Source organism: Macadamia integrifolia, chromosome 8 (assembly GCF_013358625.1).
Source record: "Macadamia integrifolia cultivar HAES 741 chromosome 8, SCU_Mint_v3, whole genome shotgun sequence".
NCBI classification, from domain to species: Eukaryota; Viridiplantae; Streptophyta; class Magnoliopsida; order Proteales; family Proteaceae; genus Macadamia; species Macadamia integrifolia.
In genome coordinates, this window is record NC_056564.1 from 7,477,049 (window position 1) to 7,497,784 (window position 20,736).

Here is a 20,736-nt window from a genome sequence, read left to right on the forward strand (position 1 = left end):
TTCCTCTTACAACCAAACCGAATGTCTCAAGGACAAAATCACTCAAACAGAATAGAATACAATACCAAGTGTGCCCTTAATATCAATACACCCAGTTCTACACATATGCCCTTTCTAAGGTGCACAGATTTACCTGATGTGGAACAGATACCCCCATCTTCGGGTGGGTCACCAGCCTGCACTTTGATAGGTAATAGAACCATTAAAAATCAACTGAGCCCCCTTCGATAAAAGTGGTTGGGTAACACTAGAGAAGGAAGATCCCTTCACCACTGGTGTTGTGACCTACTCTCGTATCATTATTGACTCCCACCCTCTGAACCTCTAATGTATAAGATCAAAGTACCTTTCTCAATGCCAATGGTGAGGAGGATTCCCTCTTCTCCATGAGCAAAACCCCATTTGCTAGAAGTGATGCAAAATTAATCAACCAACTCACTTCACTTCTAAGTTCCAAGTTCTAACTATCGCCCATATTGAAAGCTTTCAATTCCACATTTTAATCTCAGTTCAGTTTGCCTGGACAAAAAAACTTTTATTCCATTTCTCTTCACTTCTATCCAAACAGAACCTAAAGCTTCTCTCCGGTAAATGTCTTGTTTCCACATAACACACAAATCCCCAGGTCTAACACCTACTTCTGACTGCCAATTATAAAGATGCTTCTCGATAAGCAAAATGGTAGGCATCTTGATCCATTTCAAAAAGAAAAAATATAGAGAACAAAACCACCACACTAAAAAGCCAACATATGGAGTTTACAGTAAGGCCCTAAATAATACAGTAAATAGTTTGGCATTTTAACAAACAGCAGAAGATGAACAAGAGCAGATTAGTCAGAATCACGCCTCCTCTTCTCCTTTTCCCTTCTGTGTTTCCTCTTGTCATCTGAATCATGTGAACTATGCTTATCCCGCTTTTCATGTTTCCTCTCTTCACGCCTTCTCTTCTTCCGGCTCCTTTCATCCTCTGAAGCTGGTTCTTCTTCTTTAGTACTTCTTGTGGTTGGATTGGGTGGACTGGGCAGAGCTTTATTCTCCCCCATGGGTGAAACATCCTTTGGCTCGAGGGGAAGAGAAGTCGATTCTTCCCAGCTACCAGGTGCCCTACAATAATGATCAAAATGAAAAATCAACAGACAACATAAGCGAACAAGTCATCATTAAAAGAATATTCTTCTTTTATTGCCAGAAACAAAATACTAAGTGTCTCGATGTACCAAATGCTACTCATTATGACCCTAAGTTTCGCCAAATGCCATTCTATTTCTTCTGCTGCTTTTTTTTTTTTTTGGGGTGGGGGGGTGGGGGGTGTGGGGTGGTGTGGTGGGGGAATGAGAGTTTAAAATATGGGTTCTTCCTCCATGCCCCACCCAAGAGGCAAAAAAGTAAAAACCCAAAGAAAACAGAAAGAACACCAAAACCAAATGATGGCATTCAATGCATGTATGAACCCAGAATAAACATTCCAACAGGATCAGAAAAGCAAAATTCTAGGCTCGCTTTAATACAGGGAAAAGTTACAAGCCCACACACCTCACACCCACAACACTATACATCGGACCCACCCAACAAGGGAACTCACTCACAGTACAATTCTCACAAATCCCCGAAAAAGAACATATACAGAGAAGTTATACACCGGTATTTCCCTACAAGTGATCTAACACCCAAACACAAGAACACCTCAAAAGAAAGTCTCAAGCTCCAGTTCTTTGTTCAGTTCTGAGTCACTGGGTTGTGTGCTTGAGCTCCTCTACCCCTTCCTATTTATAGGCAAAGGGAAGAAGCCATTCACCACGTTTTTATGTGCCGTGGTCGATGCCATAGTCGCCTCGGCCTCCTCCTTTTCTTCATGTTAAATGAGGGTTGCGCCTACCATGGCCGGTTAGGTACCATGGACCTTCGCGGATCGCGATATGGCGTAGTGTGGACACACACTAGGGTTCGACCCTAATCAGATAGTATCCCCTTGGTCCATGGTACCTACAGTGGCGACTCCACTAGGGATGTTAGACTCTTGATTGACCATTGTTTGTATAGCTTTGTTTGTACCTTATTGTTTTGTACATTGATATGTTATTTTTCACTTTTCATCACTTGCATACACTTCCTTGCATTGAGCACAGCATGCTTCAGCCTTATGTTCCCCCGTGGTGTAGCTGTCAGGGTCCCTCACATTTGTTTGGGCCGCCCCCAGTTACATCACACCCCTTGACACCGTGCCATTTACGCCTAGAATACGAAACTTATCGGCAAGGGTGTTACCTTGCGTGCTTGAGGGAGATCACACACATTTAGGTGTGCCCAAAGAGACGCTATTGGTCAACACTCTAAGATCGATTTGCTCGAGCTATTCCCCTATTGGTATATCAAAGGGACCACGTGCCTCTGATTCATTCCGTGTATGCAGGTGATAGGTATATCGGTTCTGTCAAGGGTAACCTTTCCGGTCCTAAAACTATCCAACATGCATCATGTACTTGGACATAGACCCAATGACTAGGTTCAACACAACTAATGTAATACCATTTGCGGTTCATGTTAGAACCCCTTGTAGTCATTTCTACTCGTCTCAATCTATCGTTCACCAACGGAAGAATTGGATTTATCATTAACATTAAAGATGCTAGTGTTTATAACTACACCTGGTGTTGATTCTTACAACCACACCGTATGATTGGTACCGTGGCTATATCCTAACACCACCAATCCGATGTGGTATAGGTCTCAACCTGGTAAAGGTTTCACAAATGCTATCTCGATGTTAACGGTGGACTCAAATTCATCCACCACGGTTTTCGGTGATTGATTCGATGTAAATCGCCTACATGGAAGTTCTTACACGAACCACATTGTTTGATCTATCAATTGAGAGTCTCTTCAACTTAGGGGCACTTCCTTTTAGTTTACCACTAAGTTGATGCCACTCTCAATTGACCTAACCCTTGTTTGGTATAGTTGTCCTTATTTGTGCATGCTTTGACCCTAGTTGTGCTCACGTAAGAGAATGAACTTGTTACCATCTCATCCTTTCTTTTGTCCATTTTCCGGTACCAATCAGGAGTGTAATCCGAAGTTTCACCTTCTCATCATTTTCTACCCAGTTGAGGCACCATTTCTCGTCAGAAAGTGGGTTAGAGATCCTAATTCAATTAGACTAGTGAGGCTTTCACCAGAACCCTCATTAGAAGTGTTTCCTATTTCCCTAGAGGCTACAGATACCATGAGTCAAGATAACATTTCACCAGCAAATCCGGACCCCATGGAGGCCCGTGTCACCAAGATTGAGGAGACGTTGACAAACTTAACTGCGATGATGCAAGCTCAGGCAGGTGTTGCTCGACCGGTAGAAGTTCAGGACCAACAGAGTCGTCTCCAGAGTCTTAAGGTTGTTCCTCACCCCAATGTGTAAGATGTTGAGGATGATGTTGTGATTGACAATAGCCCTGCTATAGGAAAGTCTGAAAGTCTTGAGAACCAAGAGTTGAAGGACAAAGTCAGTCGCCTTAAACACTTGATCAGGAATCTTAAAGGAGTTGAAGATCAAATTGTTGACACATAAGGATTATGTTTCTTTCCTCATGTCAGGCTGCCAGAAAAATTTAAATGGACCTCTAAAAAGTTTGATGGTAGGGTTGATCCCCGTACTCACTTGAGATCTTTTATTGGCCAGTTGAGGGGAGGCCGAGGCTTCACGGATGAGCCACTGGGGCAGGCCTTCCAATTTTCACTGACTAGTGCTGCTCACCATTGGCTAATGGCCCTGGCTTCTTCCTCAACCCGCACTTGGGACGACTTGATGAAGGCGTTTACTTGCCAATACTCCTATAATACAGAGGTAGAGTTGACCGGGAAAGAGTTGGAAACAACAAAGCAAGCAGCAGGTGAAGGGTTCACTAGCTATTTGAAAAGGTTTCGTGACAAAGCGGCTCAGATGTGGGATAGGCCAAATGAGAGAGAGCAAGTGGGAATGATAGTGAGAGGATTGCGAGACCCATACCGAAAGTTTTTGTTTGCTCTCCCCATCCTCAACTTTGATGGTTTGATAGTCGTGGCATAACAAGTCGAGGATGCCATCTTCCAAGAGGAACTCCCCAAAATGGATTGGTTTGCAACTGAGGCCAGTAGTAACAGAAGACATCCACAACAGAAAAGCTCAGGGGTCAATGCCACAATGTCTACTCTCCCTTCTGCGGCACCAACATCGTCCACAACGGTAGCTCCGTTCACACTGGAGCAAGGGACAACTCCTCTCAGTCGACCTAAGAGGCAGTTTGCCAATTTGGGTGCACCCTGAGTTCAGTCTTTTAGCACATTAGCGAAGGCCGGATTAATTTCCACGATTCTACCAAAGCCTATTCCAAAGCCAAAGCCACGTTGGTATAATCCGGATCTATTCTGCCACTATTATTGCCAAGAAGGACATACCACAGATAATTGTTTCAATTTGAGACATGCTATACAGGACCTTTATGATGCTAAAAAGTTTGAGCTCCGGCCTAAACCACCTAATGTAACCACAAATCCTCTTCCAAATCACCAATCAATCAATGTTCTTAGTGAGGATTTGAAAGAATTTGACCCCACCATCTTCATTGGGCGTCTGTCTATACAAAGTGAGGGGTATGTTCATGTGGTGAAATCAGAGATGAAGCACAAACAAATCAAGACAGTTGAAGGAGAGTTCATGTCAACCCAGAAGTATCAAGCAAAAGCATTTGAGACTTATGAGATGGCACCCTATTTCAAGAACCCGAATGGTCACTTCATCAAGGAGGTGCATGGCTTTTCACACTTTGGGTTTCCGAAACCGTGGCTCGATGAAATATCAAGAAAGGAGTTACCAGGTTTTGAGATCTTCTTTAATTGCAAGGTTGATTGAGCAGAGTCTTCAGCAGTTTGGTAGGCCCATTTGGGGCATCAAGGAGGATTTATGGATGTTAGTAAGCTCTTCGGCACATAAGTTCTGATGATTATAGAAGACGAAGAGGGGTTGGTCGTGTCTGGGTTCAAATCCTTCAGTGTTATAGGTAGTCAGTCATGTTGTTAGGTATTTCCAGCTTTTTCCCTTTCGGTTTCATGTGAGAAGTTTTATCTTTTTAATTTTGATGTTGTGTCAGTCCAATCAAGTTTCCAGATGGCGTAATTGTTTCAGTTTTTAATAAAATAGTTTCTTTTGAGCATTTTGTTTATTCTCCTCCCCATTTCCATCTCTTGATGATGAATCTTGCGGCAATCCATCGCGCATTTTCTTCAAATCAACAAAAAAGGAATCAAAGAAAAAGAAAAAAAAAAGAAAAAAGAAAAAAGAAAGAGCAACAATAAAGGAAAGAAAAAAAGAGTTCATCAATCATTCGTCATTCGTCATTCATTTTGGTGCCAGAGCCTTGGTAATAAAAGGTCTTGAACTCTCCACACATTTGATCCCCTTCCAATGAGCAAGGAGCTTAAAGGGAGATTTCACATCATTAAGCCTATTACGGGAGGCAATCTTTGGCCGCTAGTTATCCGAGAAAAATTTTGAGATGTCCGCTAGTTACCCTTTTGGGCCTAAGCCTATATCCTTTGGAAAGCCCATTATGGCCTACCCATAGCCCATTACCAAGGTACCCTTCACATGCTTAACCCTACTAGCCTCCAAGGTCTGATTAGAAAACATTTTTGTACCAGAGCCTAATATTGCCAAAGGGAGTGGAGAGGATTCGGCCATGGAAGAAAGGAGGAAAGGGGTGGCCAGGTTGTTTGGAGAAGAAGAGGGATAGAGATGGGGATTAGGTTAGGGCTGAGATCCTAATCTAAGGGTCCAGATTAAAAGAAGATTAACAATTAAACAGAATCATAAAGCCAAACATAAATCCAAAATCAACTTAAATTAAAACAAACCAAAATGGAAAAAAATAATTAAGTCTAAATGAACCTAATTGCATCTAATTGAACTAGATTAAACTAAAATGAATATAATTAAACCATTTAAACTGAAATCATATTTAATTGAACCAAATCATATTTAATTGAACTAAATAGACCTAATTAATTGAATGGAATCAAAATACACCTAAATAAACCAACTAAAACCAAACCGACCTAATTAAACCGGATTAAATTAAGATGAGTCTATTAAACCATATTAAACCAAATAGAAACCAGTTGAACCTAATTAATCTAAATGAACCAATTAAACCTAAATACATCTAATTGAATCAGATTAAACCAATTCATATCTAATAAACCATATTAAACCAAACTGAAACTAATTAAACCTAATTAATCTAAATGAACCAATTATTAATAAATTAGAACACAATCTATTAAATTAGTTAAAATTGCCATTGGGAGAAGAAAAATACATTGAACCCGGTTTTAATCAAGAAACAAGGGGAGATAACCCATGTGCTTCGAGCCCCAAATCGAATCGAACCAAACCGGACTAGATCTCCCAGCTCAAGGAAGGACTACACATTAAAATTTTTATACTTGGAGGGATTCTTTATTTAGAGAGAGGGAATTAGCAAAAACCTTTATGGGGCCATATTCCTTCTCCCAAATTTTCTCCTCCTCCTTTGAAAAAGGTGAATAGCTATATTTATAGCCAAGGGAATGGGGGAAACCTCTCTCTCTTTGGTTTCCAATGTGAGACTAAAAAAGAGAGGTATTTGTGAAAAATAGAGTTGCTTTTGGGTAAGGGATGTTGGGCGCCACATGGCACTCCCTAGTTGTTCGAAATGGAATCACAGACCGAACTTTGGAGTCAACTTTTAAGGGTCATATATTTCAAACCGTTAGTCAGAATTCAACGTGTAATATGTCATTGGAAAGCTCGTGCCTAGCACTATCCAATGATATAAGACACAAATGCAATCTTGACTGGGAACCGTGACGAAAATACGCGTAAAGTAGGGACCCGAATCATGTAGTAAAAGGGGGAATTGGGAGCCGATTCGCATCGTTCTTGCACCAAAGTGTAGTGTCCAGCTTAAGGGAACAAACAACATTAATCCACAACGTCGAAATCCAATTTTGAAAATATTTTCCATTAAAAGTGTATAGGGGCAAAATGGTCATTTTTTAGCCTAAGTTCAAAATTTCTCCAAGCATATAACATCCAGTGTGTAATTCTTCTTATTGTTATCATTGCCGAGGGGTGACAAAATTCGATGTCTACACCGGTGCCCCCTCTCTTCTTCATTCATGCATTTAAATGTTCCACATTTAATGCTATGAAAATAACATTGAAGTGAGCAAAGAAAAGCATGAGGTAAGTTATTTGTTTTTCCTTATTTAATTCAATTTGCATTAAATGCACTACAGTGCATGGTGAGTAAGTTGTTTTTGTAGTTTGTCATGGTGTTGCCGACACCAACTTTCTTTTACATTCTCCCACTTAAAGACTAATTTTGAATCACAGCTCCGAATTGCCCAAACGTCACCTTCGATCAGATAACCACAAGCCCAAGAAAGTCGTATCTTGAATGAATTCCCTTCTACTTGATTCTAAGTTCATCAAGCAACCTCTTCAACCTGATACCTTCTTTACATGCATCCGTAGCTGTGATGTAATCAGCCTCCGTGATAGATAATGCCACCACAGATTGAAATCGGGACATCTAGCTAATTGCACCACTGGCTAAAGAGAAACAGAATCCAGTGGTAGATCTCCGCCGATCATGGTCTCCTGCAAAATCTGCATCCACAAAACCAATCAACTGTAAATTTTGACTACTGTAGCAGATAGTCATGTTTGAAGTACCCTTCAAGTAAAGAAGGTTCGACTTCACAGCAGTCCAATGATTTCGACCCGGCTTTGCCATGTATTTACTGATTGCTCCCAGTACTTGTGCAATGTCTGGTCTGAAGTGAGTGGATTAAAGTATCGATATCGGTCGCCATATCGGTAGGCCAAAATTAAGATACGTATCGAAGGGTATCGTATCCTATCGGAGATACGCTAAGATACGCTAAAAATACGCACATAAATAGATATGAAATACCTTTTTAAACACTTTTGCATAAAAAATTTATTAAAAAAAGTTATTGATAACATGTATTATGCATAAACACTAAATTGAGGGTATCACACTAAGAATTCAAGATTTGTAGTTGTCCCATAAATGTAAAATCCTTGTTTCCAACATTGATTTCCACTTTAATTAGAGAGAAATATGGCTGGCAGCAACTTTGAAACAAAAACCCCTCAAAGAATCGTGTTTTCTGAAAAAATACCCATCTTGGCCATTATATGACCGTAGCGCACTGTGTCGGTACATACTGATACTCACCGATACGAACCAATCGATACATACCAATACTCACCGATACATATCGATACATACCAAAACGTATATTTCACCTCGATTTTATATTTTCCATAAAACATCAATACATATCGATGGTATATCGATGCATATCGGTATATATCATAGGATATATATCGATACGAAAGGATCTTAAAAATTTCATGTATCATATCGATGTGTATCGTATCGGTTGGCTAAATTTAAGATACGTATTGGAAGGTATCGTATCAGTATCGGAGGTACTTTAAACCATATTTGGTGCACACCATGGCAAGCATTAGGCTTCCTACCGCTGATGCATATGGTACTCGAGAAATCTGTCTTCTCCGCTTCTGTGCAAGGACTTTGTTTCAAAGACAGCTTCAAACATGGCTATCTGCTACAATAGCCAAAATTTACAGTTGGTTGGTTTTATGGATGCAGATTTTGCTGATATTTGACGACGCCTGTTGTGAAGGAAAAGTTCATTTGGTGCAAAACTTCTCTTAGGCTTGTGGTTACCTGATCGAAGGTGATGTTTGGGCAATTCGGAGTTGTGAAGAATATTTTCAAAAAGTTAATTTACAGCGCCACCCCCTGGAGAATGCCACAATTATAAGACCACCCCCTCTGTTTCACCAAATTAGACTCAGAACCCCTATCGTCAGTCACTGTTAAGGAATATACCATATATGCTGATGTCAGCAATTATATTTTATTTTAACTACCAAAATGTCATTATTAAATATAAAATACCTAAAATACCCTTGTAATAAGTTATTTTCTTTCACACGGCGACGGAATTCATTTGGAAACTCCTCATCCTGTTCACGCTAAATTCAATTTCTTACTCTGCCAAACTCTTAATCAAAACAGAGGAGGGAATATTGGTAAGCAGATGCAACCTCTTCATATGAGAAGTTAAGGAGTACCAAAGAAGGTAGAGATAAAGGACCAGAGGCAGCAAGAGGACCACTAATGTTCCATGATTTGAAGCTCCCCATAGTCTTCAACAAACCAGACCTAGTACTTCAAGGCGAAGGAAGAGGCAGAGGTTATGGCCTTAGGGCCCGTTGTTCCTTTGGCAATCCACCTCTATTCTTCAATTCTTCTTGTTTATCATATTCAAAAAGTAAGAGTGCATCTCCCTCTTCCACGTTTAGGCTTGAAGGAGCAGATAATGCACGGGCTCTACTATTGGTGACTCCGTTTGCAGGTTGGACAGTTGTGGGTCTTGTCTTGAAGCTTGGCAGAGCAGACTGAAGCGCTCGACTATGGGTTTGAGGTTCAAGGAGCGTAGTGGGTGTATTCTCCTGAGGATTCACATGTTTAATGTAGATCGAATTCTCAGACTTCTTCCTGCCCTTTGGGAAACACCCCATTTTAGGCATGAAAACATCAAGAGAATTCCTATAAAAAAAAAAGGAGATTTGAAATAATCGAAAACCAAGCTTCTTCCTGCCCTATAAGACTGGGTAATACCCCATTTCAGGCATGAAATTCAAGAGAATTCCTACAAAAGGGAACACAGGAAGAAAAGAGATTTGAAATAACCAAAAACCAAATGAGACTTGAAGAACATCAGTGTGCCCAAAAATGCAAGAACTAAAAAATATAATATAATATAAAAAAGGGAAAAAGGAACCATTACTTTATCGAGTGATGGAAGTTGGAAATAACTTCGATGAATATATAAGAATCAACAACCAGAAAGTTAACCCCGCTTCCCACCGTCAGCAAGATGATGAGCCCATGAAAGAAGGTTGGCTCGGCAAATTCTTCTGCTTCTTGTCGGCGACCTAAGATGGCAGCGATGGGAAGCACACTTCTCGCCGGAGACAAAAGAAGTATTCGCTGGCGACGGAACTCGTCTGAACCCTTGGTCGCAGGTATGGAGAGGAGAGAAAGTGATAAGGAAAATGAAATGGTAAAATGCTAAATAGGGGTATTTTTGGGATAATGAAAATGGGTAACTTATTAGTGTTTTACTCATAAGGGCAAAAACATCATTTCATAGCATTCCTTAACAGTCACTGACAGTAAGGGGTCTGAGTCTAATTTGGTGAAACAGAAGGGGTGGTCTTATAATTATGGCATTCTCTAGGGGGTGGCGCTGTAAATTACCCTTTTCAAAATTAGTCTTCAAGTGGGAGAATGTGAAAGAAAGTTGGTGTCGGCAACACCATGACAAAATACAAAAACAACTCACCCACCATGCATTGTAGTGCATTTAATGCAAATTGAATTAAATAAGGAAAAACAAACTTACCTCACGTTTTTCCTTTACTCACTTCAATGTTGTTTTCATAGAATTAAGTGTGGAATATTTAAATGCATGAATGAAGAAGAGGGGCGCCGGCCATGGTCGGCGCAGCCCTAATTTAACATGAAGAAAATGAGGAGGCCGAGGCAGCTACGACATCGACCACGTCACATAAAACGTGGTGAATGGCTTCTTCCCTTTGCCTATAAATAGGAAGGCGTAGAGGAGCTCAAGCGACTCAGAAGTGAACAAAGAACTGGAGCTTGAGACTTTCTCTTGAGATGTTCTTGTGTTTGGGTGTTAGATCACTTGTAGGGAAATACCAGTGTATAACTTCTCTGTATATGTTCTCTTTGGGGGAATTGTGTGAGTTGTACTGTGAGTGAGTTCCCTTGTTGAGTGGGTCCCATGAACAGTGTTGTGGGTGTGAGATGTGTGGGTTTGTAACTTTTCCCCGTATTAGTAAAGTGAGCTCTGCGATATTGCCCCGTGGATATAGGCAACCATGTCGAACCACGTAAATCTTGTAATTTATTGCTTAGATGATTTAGTAGGCCATGGTCTCCTCACATAAACGTAAAGGGGCAAGTGACTGTTTCCTAATTCCTTGACTTCATCTCCCACCTCACCACCCAAAGAAAAAAATAAAGTTTCTTCCTCTCTACAGGTGCCAAAGTTAAAATGAAAAAGTTAAGGACCATAAAAATAGCTTTTATTGTCTTCATTCTCTCAGTTTCTTCTTTGTATGCTTTGTTATATCTTGCCAGATAAAATAACCATAACCATTGATCTGTGGTCACCCACTTCTTGAGTACAATAATTAATACAAGACCACATTGGTTTTCCAAAATCCAATTGAGTGTGAGACCTTTATGGAATGTAAAGTCAGCTCACACCCCAAAGCTGGAGACAGCATGTCAAAACATACATGGTTAAAAAAAGCGTCATTTTCTTTATGAAATTTCTATTTCTGTGTGTTCGACACACAATTTATTTTCAAGGAAATAGAACAAGGATTGTAACACTTTATGCTTCTATATAGTTTCAGATAAAGTTAGCTGTCAAAGTAAGAACAATTTCTCAACAAACTAAGAATTTAGTCTTTCAACAAACTGTAGATTTCCTTCATCTTTAGCATTTTTCTGTTAAAAGAATTCAAGCTCAACAAATGGTTGCTGAATACAGATCATGGGCTTAGGCCAACCATTAAAAACAATCATGCTTACAGAAAGACGAGAAAACAAGATGGAAAAGTAATGGCATGCCAATATGGTGCATATGGATCCAATTATTGGAAAGAGTCAAAAGCCCATTGATTTCAGCATAGTTCAGATTGAAATATATAATGGTCATGAAAACTTATCAATATTGTTATCAATGAAATATTAGTACACTATCATTCCAAGTTTACAATCATACCTTGAATAACCGAGGCCTTGAACCCTTGCTGCTTCAGCATGACCAGCACCCAAGTCTTCTGCAGTAGATCCTCTCTTTATAAGCTCTGAAAATTCATGCTTATCTAGTCGATTACCCTGAGGTCGAGTGCTACGCTTAGGAGCTAAACCAAGAGCCTCCCGCATTGCCTGCTCTTCCTCTTCTTTTATCTTTCTTATCTCCTCTTTAGCCAACTCCATTTCTGAACTCAAGGACTTCTTATCCCTGGTGTACCAGTGAAGGTCCTTGCCTAATAACAATAATAAACAGCTAAGAAACACTCCCACAGGAAAATCGCTAAATTTAATAGTAATAAATAATGTCACCCGTACATCCAAATAGGTGATAACTAGCTAGTAAGACATAAAGGCCTTCCTTTTTGGATAACTGTATTATCATTTTATAGCTTAAATATAATATCGATCACGAGAAAGCTTTTCACCAAGGATTTAGCACATATCCAACATTCAAGGGCATGTCTCAATTAGAAACTTAACCCCCTCCCATCCCCACTAAAGTACAAACATGTATCCCCATATATACATACACCAAATGGTGGAAACAAAGCCTGAATTAGGGGTAGAAATTGCCAAGCATAAATGAGCTCAATTAGTCATTAACTCATTATTGATCAACAAATAATCATGGGTGTAGCACCTCCATAAGTATGAAAACAGACCAATGAGTGGAAATTGGTACCACAATTACACCATTCCACTAGTCCAATTGACATTTCTATGTCCAAATGATTTCCATGTATTTTAAGAAATAAAGTACTCTTTTGCAATGGTATATAATAGGGTTCTAAAACACCCAAGAATAAGGTTTAGAATTCCAGCATGAAAACCAGAATCTCAGTGAAGGTTTTAAAACCAGATCAAATGAAAATCTATATAACAAAATCAGAACTTCAGATGTTGTTCAAATTCTGGTTGAAGGTTATACACCAACTGGAGAACAGAATATCAAAATTGAACACAATCTAAGGTTTGGATTCAAAGATATGAAAAAGTTCAACTGGTGGTAGGATACTCAAAAACGAATCTAAAAACAGAATCTAGCACCAGAATTCAGTTCCAGAAATCAAGAAGTATATCTCAGGTAGTAAACTAGAAATCGGTAGAACATGTCAATGAGTCTGAAATATTTACTAGATTGATATTAAACAAGTTCAGAAATGAATATCAGAGATCAGATTAGCAATCGGATTCATAAACTGAAATTTATCAACATACTAACAACAGGGCCACAGGATTCGACGGACAGATTCTGACCTTGAGAGAGAATCAAGAATGAACTGCCATGTGCAAGCTAGAACACAGGAAAGAAGATAACACTGAAGAAAGGCGTATGAGAAAAGATCATATGGGACAGAAAATATCTGTTTCGTACTTTGGTGAGAGGAGAAAGAAAGAAAGAATAATCTGAGGAGGGGGACAAAATAGCTCAGCCACACAAGGTGATTTCCAAACTAACCCATTCAGTCCAATTCAATCGGGTTTTTTTTTTTTGGGCTGGGAGGAGGGGTTCAGCTCTTCAAAGAAAACAAGGAACTAGACTTCTATCTAATGTGGACTTCCACAAATAATAAGACTAAAGACTTTCAAAATTAATAAAAGACTCCCTAAACCTATAATAATATAAAAATCGACCCCACATATTCTTATCCAATACTTATTCCCATGCACCCTTTTAAATCCTAACCTTTGGGCTCATAAAAGAGGCCCATTACAATAATAAAAATGATAACTCAATAATACCAATCCCAAGGCTCATTTAACCCAACCATGGGATAAAATAAAGTACTTTAAAGCCCAATTGACCTGATTAGACATCCTAAACTGCATCAGTATATCTTACAAAAATTTACATGCGTTTCAGAGTGTGCTTGATGTCCCCATCATAGTTACCTAACAGCACAAACTTACGAAAAAACAACAATATCTGACAACATTGTTGTCGAAAAAAAATATCCTCGCTAAACCATTTATCAAACATTTAAAAAAAAAAGAAAGAAAGAAAGAAAAAGAAGAAGGCCAGCCACATAGTGTAAACATAGAATGACAGCTAACCAAGGTTATGCGACAAAGGATGATATAGATAATTGGGGGGGGTCTAGGTGCCAAAACATACAATTGACTTGACTGAACAGGAATCATATATCTGTTAAAGCAGGTCTGACCAAATTAAATAAAATATGAAGGAAATCAGCAAATTGCAATGGAATAGCAATAAATTAATACCTTTCTGCCATCTTCCAACAGGGGCTTTGATACTATGTCCAAGATAGTTCTCTCGATGTTTATCAACCTTGACATCGTCCCACTTAAATTCTGCCAACAGGATAAGATTGAGTTAAAGACAGGTATCCAACTTGCATTTAAAAAAAAAAAGAAAAAAGAGAGAGTTGTTAAATGTAATTAGCCAAGGTGTAGCAGAATGAATAGAGATATGAATTTTTAACATTTACATGCTATATGCTCAACAACCATGTAAATATGAAAATTGCATGTGAGAGAATCAAGTACAATCCTCAAAAGTAACTAAAATCACATCCTTTCTATAATAGCAATGCCAGTGACTACCTTTCTTTGGGTAACTATCAGAATATTCAAAGCACAAACTATATGCATGGAAAACATGTATGCATCAAAAACTTCATCAGTCTCCAGAAATGGAAGTGATACTCCTCTCAAATGTATGGGTTGAAATAACCAATAACTAATTGAGAATGATAACCAAGTCTATCAGTAACAAGCCAATGTATTAGCTCATGCCTTGAATATTTCCTCTGAATCTCTGATACGTTACACAGATAAGGGAGTCAGTGCCAAGATTTGACAATATACAACTTGGACATTGCAAAGCCCAAGAATAGGATTCAGGGACCTGGGGATATATAAGAATTCATATTCTATGATATTTAAAATTACTTTCATAATTCTATAAATACCTAATCCACTTTCACTAATCATCCCCTCCCCATGAAGAGTTCCATATCTCAAGCCAACTTCCACTCGATGAATAACAACTGCATAGATGACTCTTCATCCATGTGACATAAATGCTACACTTGATTGCTTGATGAATCTGTTGGCTATTTAAATTGTCAAATGTCAGCAGTTTATCCAAAGATGATATTCATTCATCAGAAAAAAGTCTCACCCGAGGAGGAACTGATTTGCCCAGATCAATGACTGACCAAAGTGAATGAAAAATACTTCCCAGTTTTCCTCATTCAGTGGATCATCTAACCGGATACCCAATTATCAGGTTGTATCTATATACACAACTGAAGTCTTGACCTCCCAAGCCGCTAGGGTTTCGTGTTGATAAAGTTCTTCTATCTATTTCCCGAAACCAGGAGTCACTGTGTACAATTTCAGCCTTACATATCAAATCCAAATTGCATACCACCATTCCATTTCATTTGGAGATAATTTAAATAATAGATGGAAGGAGAAGGGGCGAAGCATAACCATTAAGCTTCACTAGCATCAGCAGATAAGGGATTAGAACGAGAACCCACGGCAATCAAATATACAAATTAGGGCTTCATTAATTCCATGAATTTTGAATAATTTCTCGTATAGAAACTCGTAAGCCAATTAGAACTATGTTTCTGATTTGACGGCGATTATATAACGGAACCCTAGAACGCATTAAGAGGGAAAAAAAGAAGCGAACAGCGAAATGCAGAGAAATAGCTAGAACTTACGATCTCGACCACCGCGAACTCCCCCTCTCGATGGGTGATACATCGTTGCTTGCTAACTACTATCGATCTCTTCCTCTTTCAGCTTCGGAATCCCAATAATTCAATGAATCTGCGCTTCGCCTCCCTTTCTCCTCGCGCGCTTTCGCTCTAACTCATCTTTTTAGTCGAGGTCTCGGGGATAAGAGTAAGAAAATACATCAGGGTCTAATTCGACCATGGCGAGTTTTTTATTTTTTTTTTTTTTTTTTTTTTTTGGCAGAAGAGTATGGAGAGTTAACACTTAATCGTTACGTTTAATCTCCGACGTGGTTTTAAAACGCCTAATCGGTAACGGAAGCGGTCAGTGCCGGATCCGAATTGGCTTGAATCAATCTCGGCATATTCGATTAATAATACGGTTCTAGTGTTTTTTATCCAAAAATCGGCGGTTTTGACTCGTTAAAAAATCTGGATCGCTGATTGCTGATTGCTGATTGCTGATTGCTGATTGCTGATTGCTGATCGCTGAAACGCACAATCGGTGATAAAAGCGTACAATGCATTGGTACCCTCCACATCCAATGGTGCCGATGCCGATAGGTTCATAAAACGCATAATCGGTGATAAAAGCGGTTAATGACGATTCTGATTCGAATCGGATCCAAATTGGCTTGGTAGCGGCATATTTGAAGAATATTCGAACAATTCTGGTGTCTTTATCTAATAATCGCCAATATTGACTCATAAAAGATCGGGATTAGTGATCGCCGTTCCTGACCTGAAGAATCGGACAATCGCCGATCCGACTTATCCATACACTAAATGGCCGGTGCAAGAAATAGAATGTAAATTTTAACGGGAAAAAGACTGTCACATCTTTTCTTTTCTTTTTGTAAGGGGAAAATTTATTGAATAAGGGTGCATGAGGAGCCAATGGCTTCTTGATTACATAAATCAAGTAGTCACGGAGTGAAAATTGGCCAGTTTGTCTTATATGTTAGAGACACTCCCTTTCATGTTAGGGTACCGGCAACATAATTTGCCTCCCTAGAAATGTGACGAAAAGAACATTGATAAATTATGGTCGTCAATAATCAAATATCGCTAATGATGCCTAGAACTCTAGTCGGTAAAACTTGATCAGTAGAGTTGATATAATTGATTAGGCCATTGTTATCGGATTCAATAATAATTAATGGGATGTTTTGTTCAACTGCTCAAACTAAGCCAGTGCGCACCGCTAAGGCCTCCCCTGATAAACTATCTGTGAAGCACAATGGTTCATAAATAGCCCAAACCGACGAGTCGATCGCCAATGTGAAATCCCCTCTTACAAAATAGTTCACTCATTCTAAAATTCAGCTTTACCAACAAAAAAAATCTGAAATTCAAGATACCCACTAGTGTGGCAAGCATATTTTCTCCAAACTCACAATTTAGAGAACCCTCTTCCTATTTTATAAATAAGGGATAAAGGGAATTTTCACATATAATTTAATTGGTACCATTGCATTGCGAAAGATGGGGTAAAGGGTTATTGCCTCATTGATTTTTATTAATTTTCTTAATAAAAACTAAGTTTTTCTTCACCCTGAGTCTATATGGAGCATATATTTTTTTCACGGGTAATGCGATCATATGATTGGACTCTTTGATCGTGATTACACTTGATGAAATACAAATAATCCCTACAATGCAATGGTGGTACCAATGGGAGTGGACATAGAAATTCCCTCCACAGCCACAGCATGGAAAGAATGATCATTTTCGGAGGTAATTTCCCTTTACCTATGATGAAAGAGAAAAATTTTTATCGATATATGTGATTGCCTTGGGAAGAGTGGTTGGGAACTACTATTTACTTCATTAACTATAGATGAGTAATAGTAACATTAGATGAGTATGCTTCATTCACCTATGGTGGTGGAAAACTTTATCCAAACAACACTAGCACAAATCTCAAACGGGAATCCAAATCGTCAGCATATAGATGACAATGATTGCCATGTGTCCTACCAAGACTACATATGAAGTTCTATCCATTCTCAATCTCATTGAAAAGGGAATCAGTTTCTAATTCCTCATTGACAAATATAATGAAAATATGCTTCGTATGGTATATATATTTTTTTTTTACATTTATTTATTTATTTTTCTTCACAACTGCATTGTAGATTGCGGGGGTCATTGCGGATATGCTTCCGCGTTTCTATACAAATCAAAGTTTTACTATCTTTTTGTAAGGCCATGGCTTTTCAGGGGCTTGGTAGTAAAGTCAAAAATATCTTAAAGGGTCTACACCAAACAATGGCAAATGGAGTAAGGAAAGTATGAGTGTTGGTAGGAAACGATGACATTTACGGCTTATACAAGGGAACCATCGAGGGTGCAGTGTCTCTTGAACAATTTCATATTTTGTTTGACATTGCCCATGTTATAATTGTATTAAATGTTATCATCGTTTGTAACGATTTCTCTATGGTCTGATCAATAGCAACCAAGGCTGTTATTAAGGTTAAGAATGATAATCTAACACACCAAAGGAAAAAGAAAAGATCCATGTGAAATTAAATTTCGATAATAATTTATAGGAGAAATGATTCATGTGCGGAAGTATAGCCTAGGCCAAGTAGGAAACTTCTAAGGAATGCCATCGGACATAAATCATTTTAGGGTTAAAGAAATCATTTAATGGAAGAAGGAAGAGAAATAGACACATGGGAGCATTAGTATAGGTTAACTAATATTTAAGATAGAGAGCATTTCTCTATATATTTGGAAAATGTTCCCTCAATGGGTGTGAGGAGAATCTCTCACACTATTAATTGCATCAACAATTGATGAAAAAATATGCGTATAAAAAAGTGAGATGCATTAACAATGAAAAGATCTCCACATCTCGTGAGTGGTGGGATGATCATTTTACCCCTACTATGTATAGGCAATTAGGCATAGGGGTCACGCTTGTTTTTCATGTTTAGTTTTTTCCAAAACAAAAAAGATATCATACACACATGTCCACATGAATATATTGGTAGGGTCTCCAATAACAAATAATACACGGGAAGGGTAAGAAAATCTGATTTATCTCCAACTTGACCCTCTGATACTGTAAAAATTGATCGGGTGATATTTCTTACAAGACTTGGTACTCCACGTTATACCTGCACAAAATAATAGACAAAGGAGAGTCGGGCTGACCTGACGGGGAACTGTCGGATGCCTAAGTTAGATTTTTCAACGACAATTACTTAATAGAGTTTTTTATAGGGGTGTCAAAACCTAGCATGAACCGATAAAATTGATCGAAATAGATCGATAAAACCCGAATCGAACCAAACCAATCCTTATTGGATTGAGATATATTGGGACCGGCTGAAAACTAATCAAAATCAAACCGACCAATAACCAAACCGAAATCAAAAGAATAAAACCGATAAAAAAAAATGGTTATGACATTATAAATTGGTGAATTGACTATCTATTTTTCACAATATTAGTGAGAACAATTTTTATTGTAAGGGGAATTGTTACAAATCATTGAATATTAGATTATGAATAGAAAAGTTGATTTGTAAATTGTAATAATGCTTCAATTGATTTCCTTGTTCATTATACAAAACTAATTGGGTTATTAAATGAATGATTAGGGATCCATTGATTTAATCATAATCATTAACTCAAACTGTCTTTATTCATCAAATCTTGTCACTATAAATTATGTATGTAAGATTTTATTATGGTTTAAGCCCAATAATAAACCGATCTAAATTGGTATTAACCTGATATTGAAAAATTGAGATAAATCGAAACCAAACCGGATCGAAATCGAGACCAACTGGAAATTGAAGTTCCTTAATGGATTGGTTTTGGTCTACCTCATTCATAGACCGAAACCGATTCAACCTAACCAAAACCAAACTGAATTGTCCAATTGACACCCTTAGTTTTTTATGAAATGATCCCCCACTTTTTTTGGGGCTTACCTTGATATTTATAGGCAGTGAATGAAGAGAGGCGGTTGAGGAGAGTCATATTTTAGCAAGGAGTTCACTCTTATTATGATAATTCTTGGAAGAATCCCATTAGGTAAGTATTACTTATTTATTAGGCTATATCATAGGGATAAGATTTGTTGAGCTAGCGATAAGATATGCTGAGTTGGCAATGAGTAATCATTGGGATCATCTCCGCAATCACTGGGATCGGATTAGACTCCTTAAGGAGGTGATCCAAGTGGTCGGCTCGGCTAAGGATGAACCAAGGGGTCGGCTCAGCCAAGGATGACCCAAGGAGTTGAGTTTCCTAGGGATAACCTAAATGGTCGGCTCGACCAAGGATGACCTAAGGGAGTGATAATTTTACCCTCATCAACCCTCCAATTCCTTTTTAATGACCATCCAAGGGTTGGCAGGGCTTGGACATGCATTATGCTCTCCTAACCTTTGGATAAATTGTCGAAAAGTCGTTGGTGTTAAAGAGGATATTTTTTAAAGATAAAATCGCAAAACCATGTGAGAGGAAGACAATACACTGACAGCGTGGGAACTTCTCACCGTGAAATTTGGTACCGATATGACGGACAAATCCCCATACAAAGATTTTTATTCCCACTCTCTAATCTGAGTCCTGAGTCCGGAGTCCGGAGTCCGGAGTCCGGAGTCCGGAGACTCGGGACATATGGATAAAGATCGATTTCACTGTCTTCTAGAACCGGCCCTGCTGGATACTTTGCGCGCTACTCGAACCTTCTTCCTGGGGACGCCTTTTTATAATTGAAAAAATCCAAAAAAAGTTTTGGGGGGCCCACCCTCTTACGTATATATATACTGACAGCGTCTTTATCCTTTCGTCTTAGCTTAAAAACCCAGCAATGGCGACGAGGTCTGTCGTTAATCGTGTTTCTGTGAATCGTATTATGGAAGGAGGTCGTAGAATTCCCCGTTACTTCAGTGATGACAAGGGTAGGGTCTTGAGCGAGGAAGAAAGAGCAGCTGAGAACGTCTACATACAGGTAATTCCCCTTCATCGATCCCTTCATTCCTCTTTGTGCGTTAATTTCGA

At 38.8% G+C, this 20,736-nt stretch overlaps 1 protein-coding gene across 1 annotated transcript; it reads right to left on the reverse strand.

The window, feature by feature from the left end:
• Positions 1-670: 670 nt before the first annotated feature.
• On the reverse strand, positions 671-15,933 carry LOC122087523 (multiple myeloma tumor-associated protein 2 homolog). The gene is made up of 4 exons (XM_042656679.1): positions 15,694-15,933; positions 14,219-14,308; positions 11,958-12,225; positions 671-1,106 (listed from the first exon to the last, which is right to left on the reverse strand). The coding sequence occupies exons 1-4, from the start codon at positions 15,734-15,736 to the stop codon at positions 833-835; spliced, it is 675 nt and encodes a 224-aa protein (XP_042512613.1). The 5' UTR covers positions 15,737-15,933; the 3' UTR covers positions 671-832.
• Positions 15,934-20,736: the final 4,803 nt, after the last annotated feature.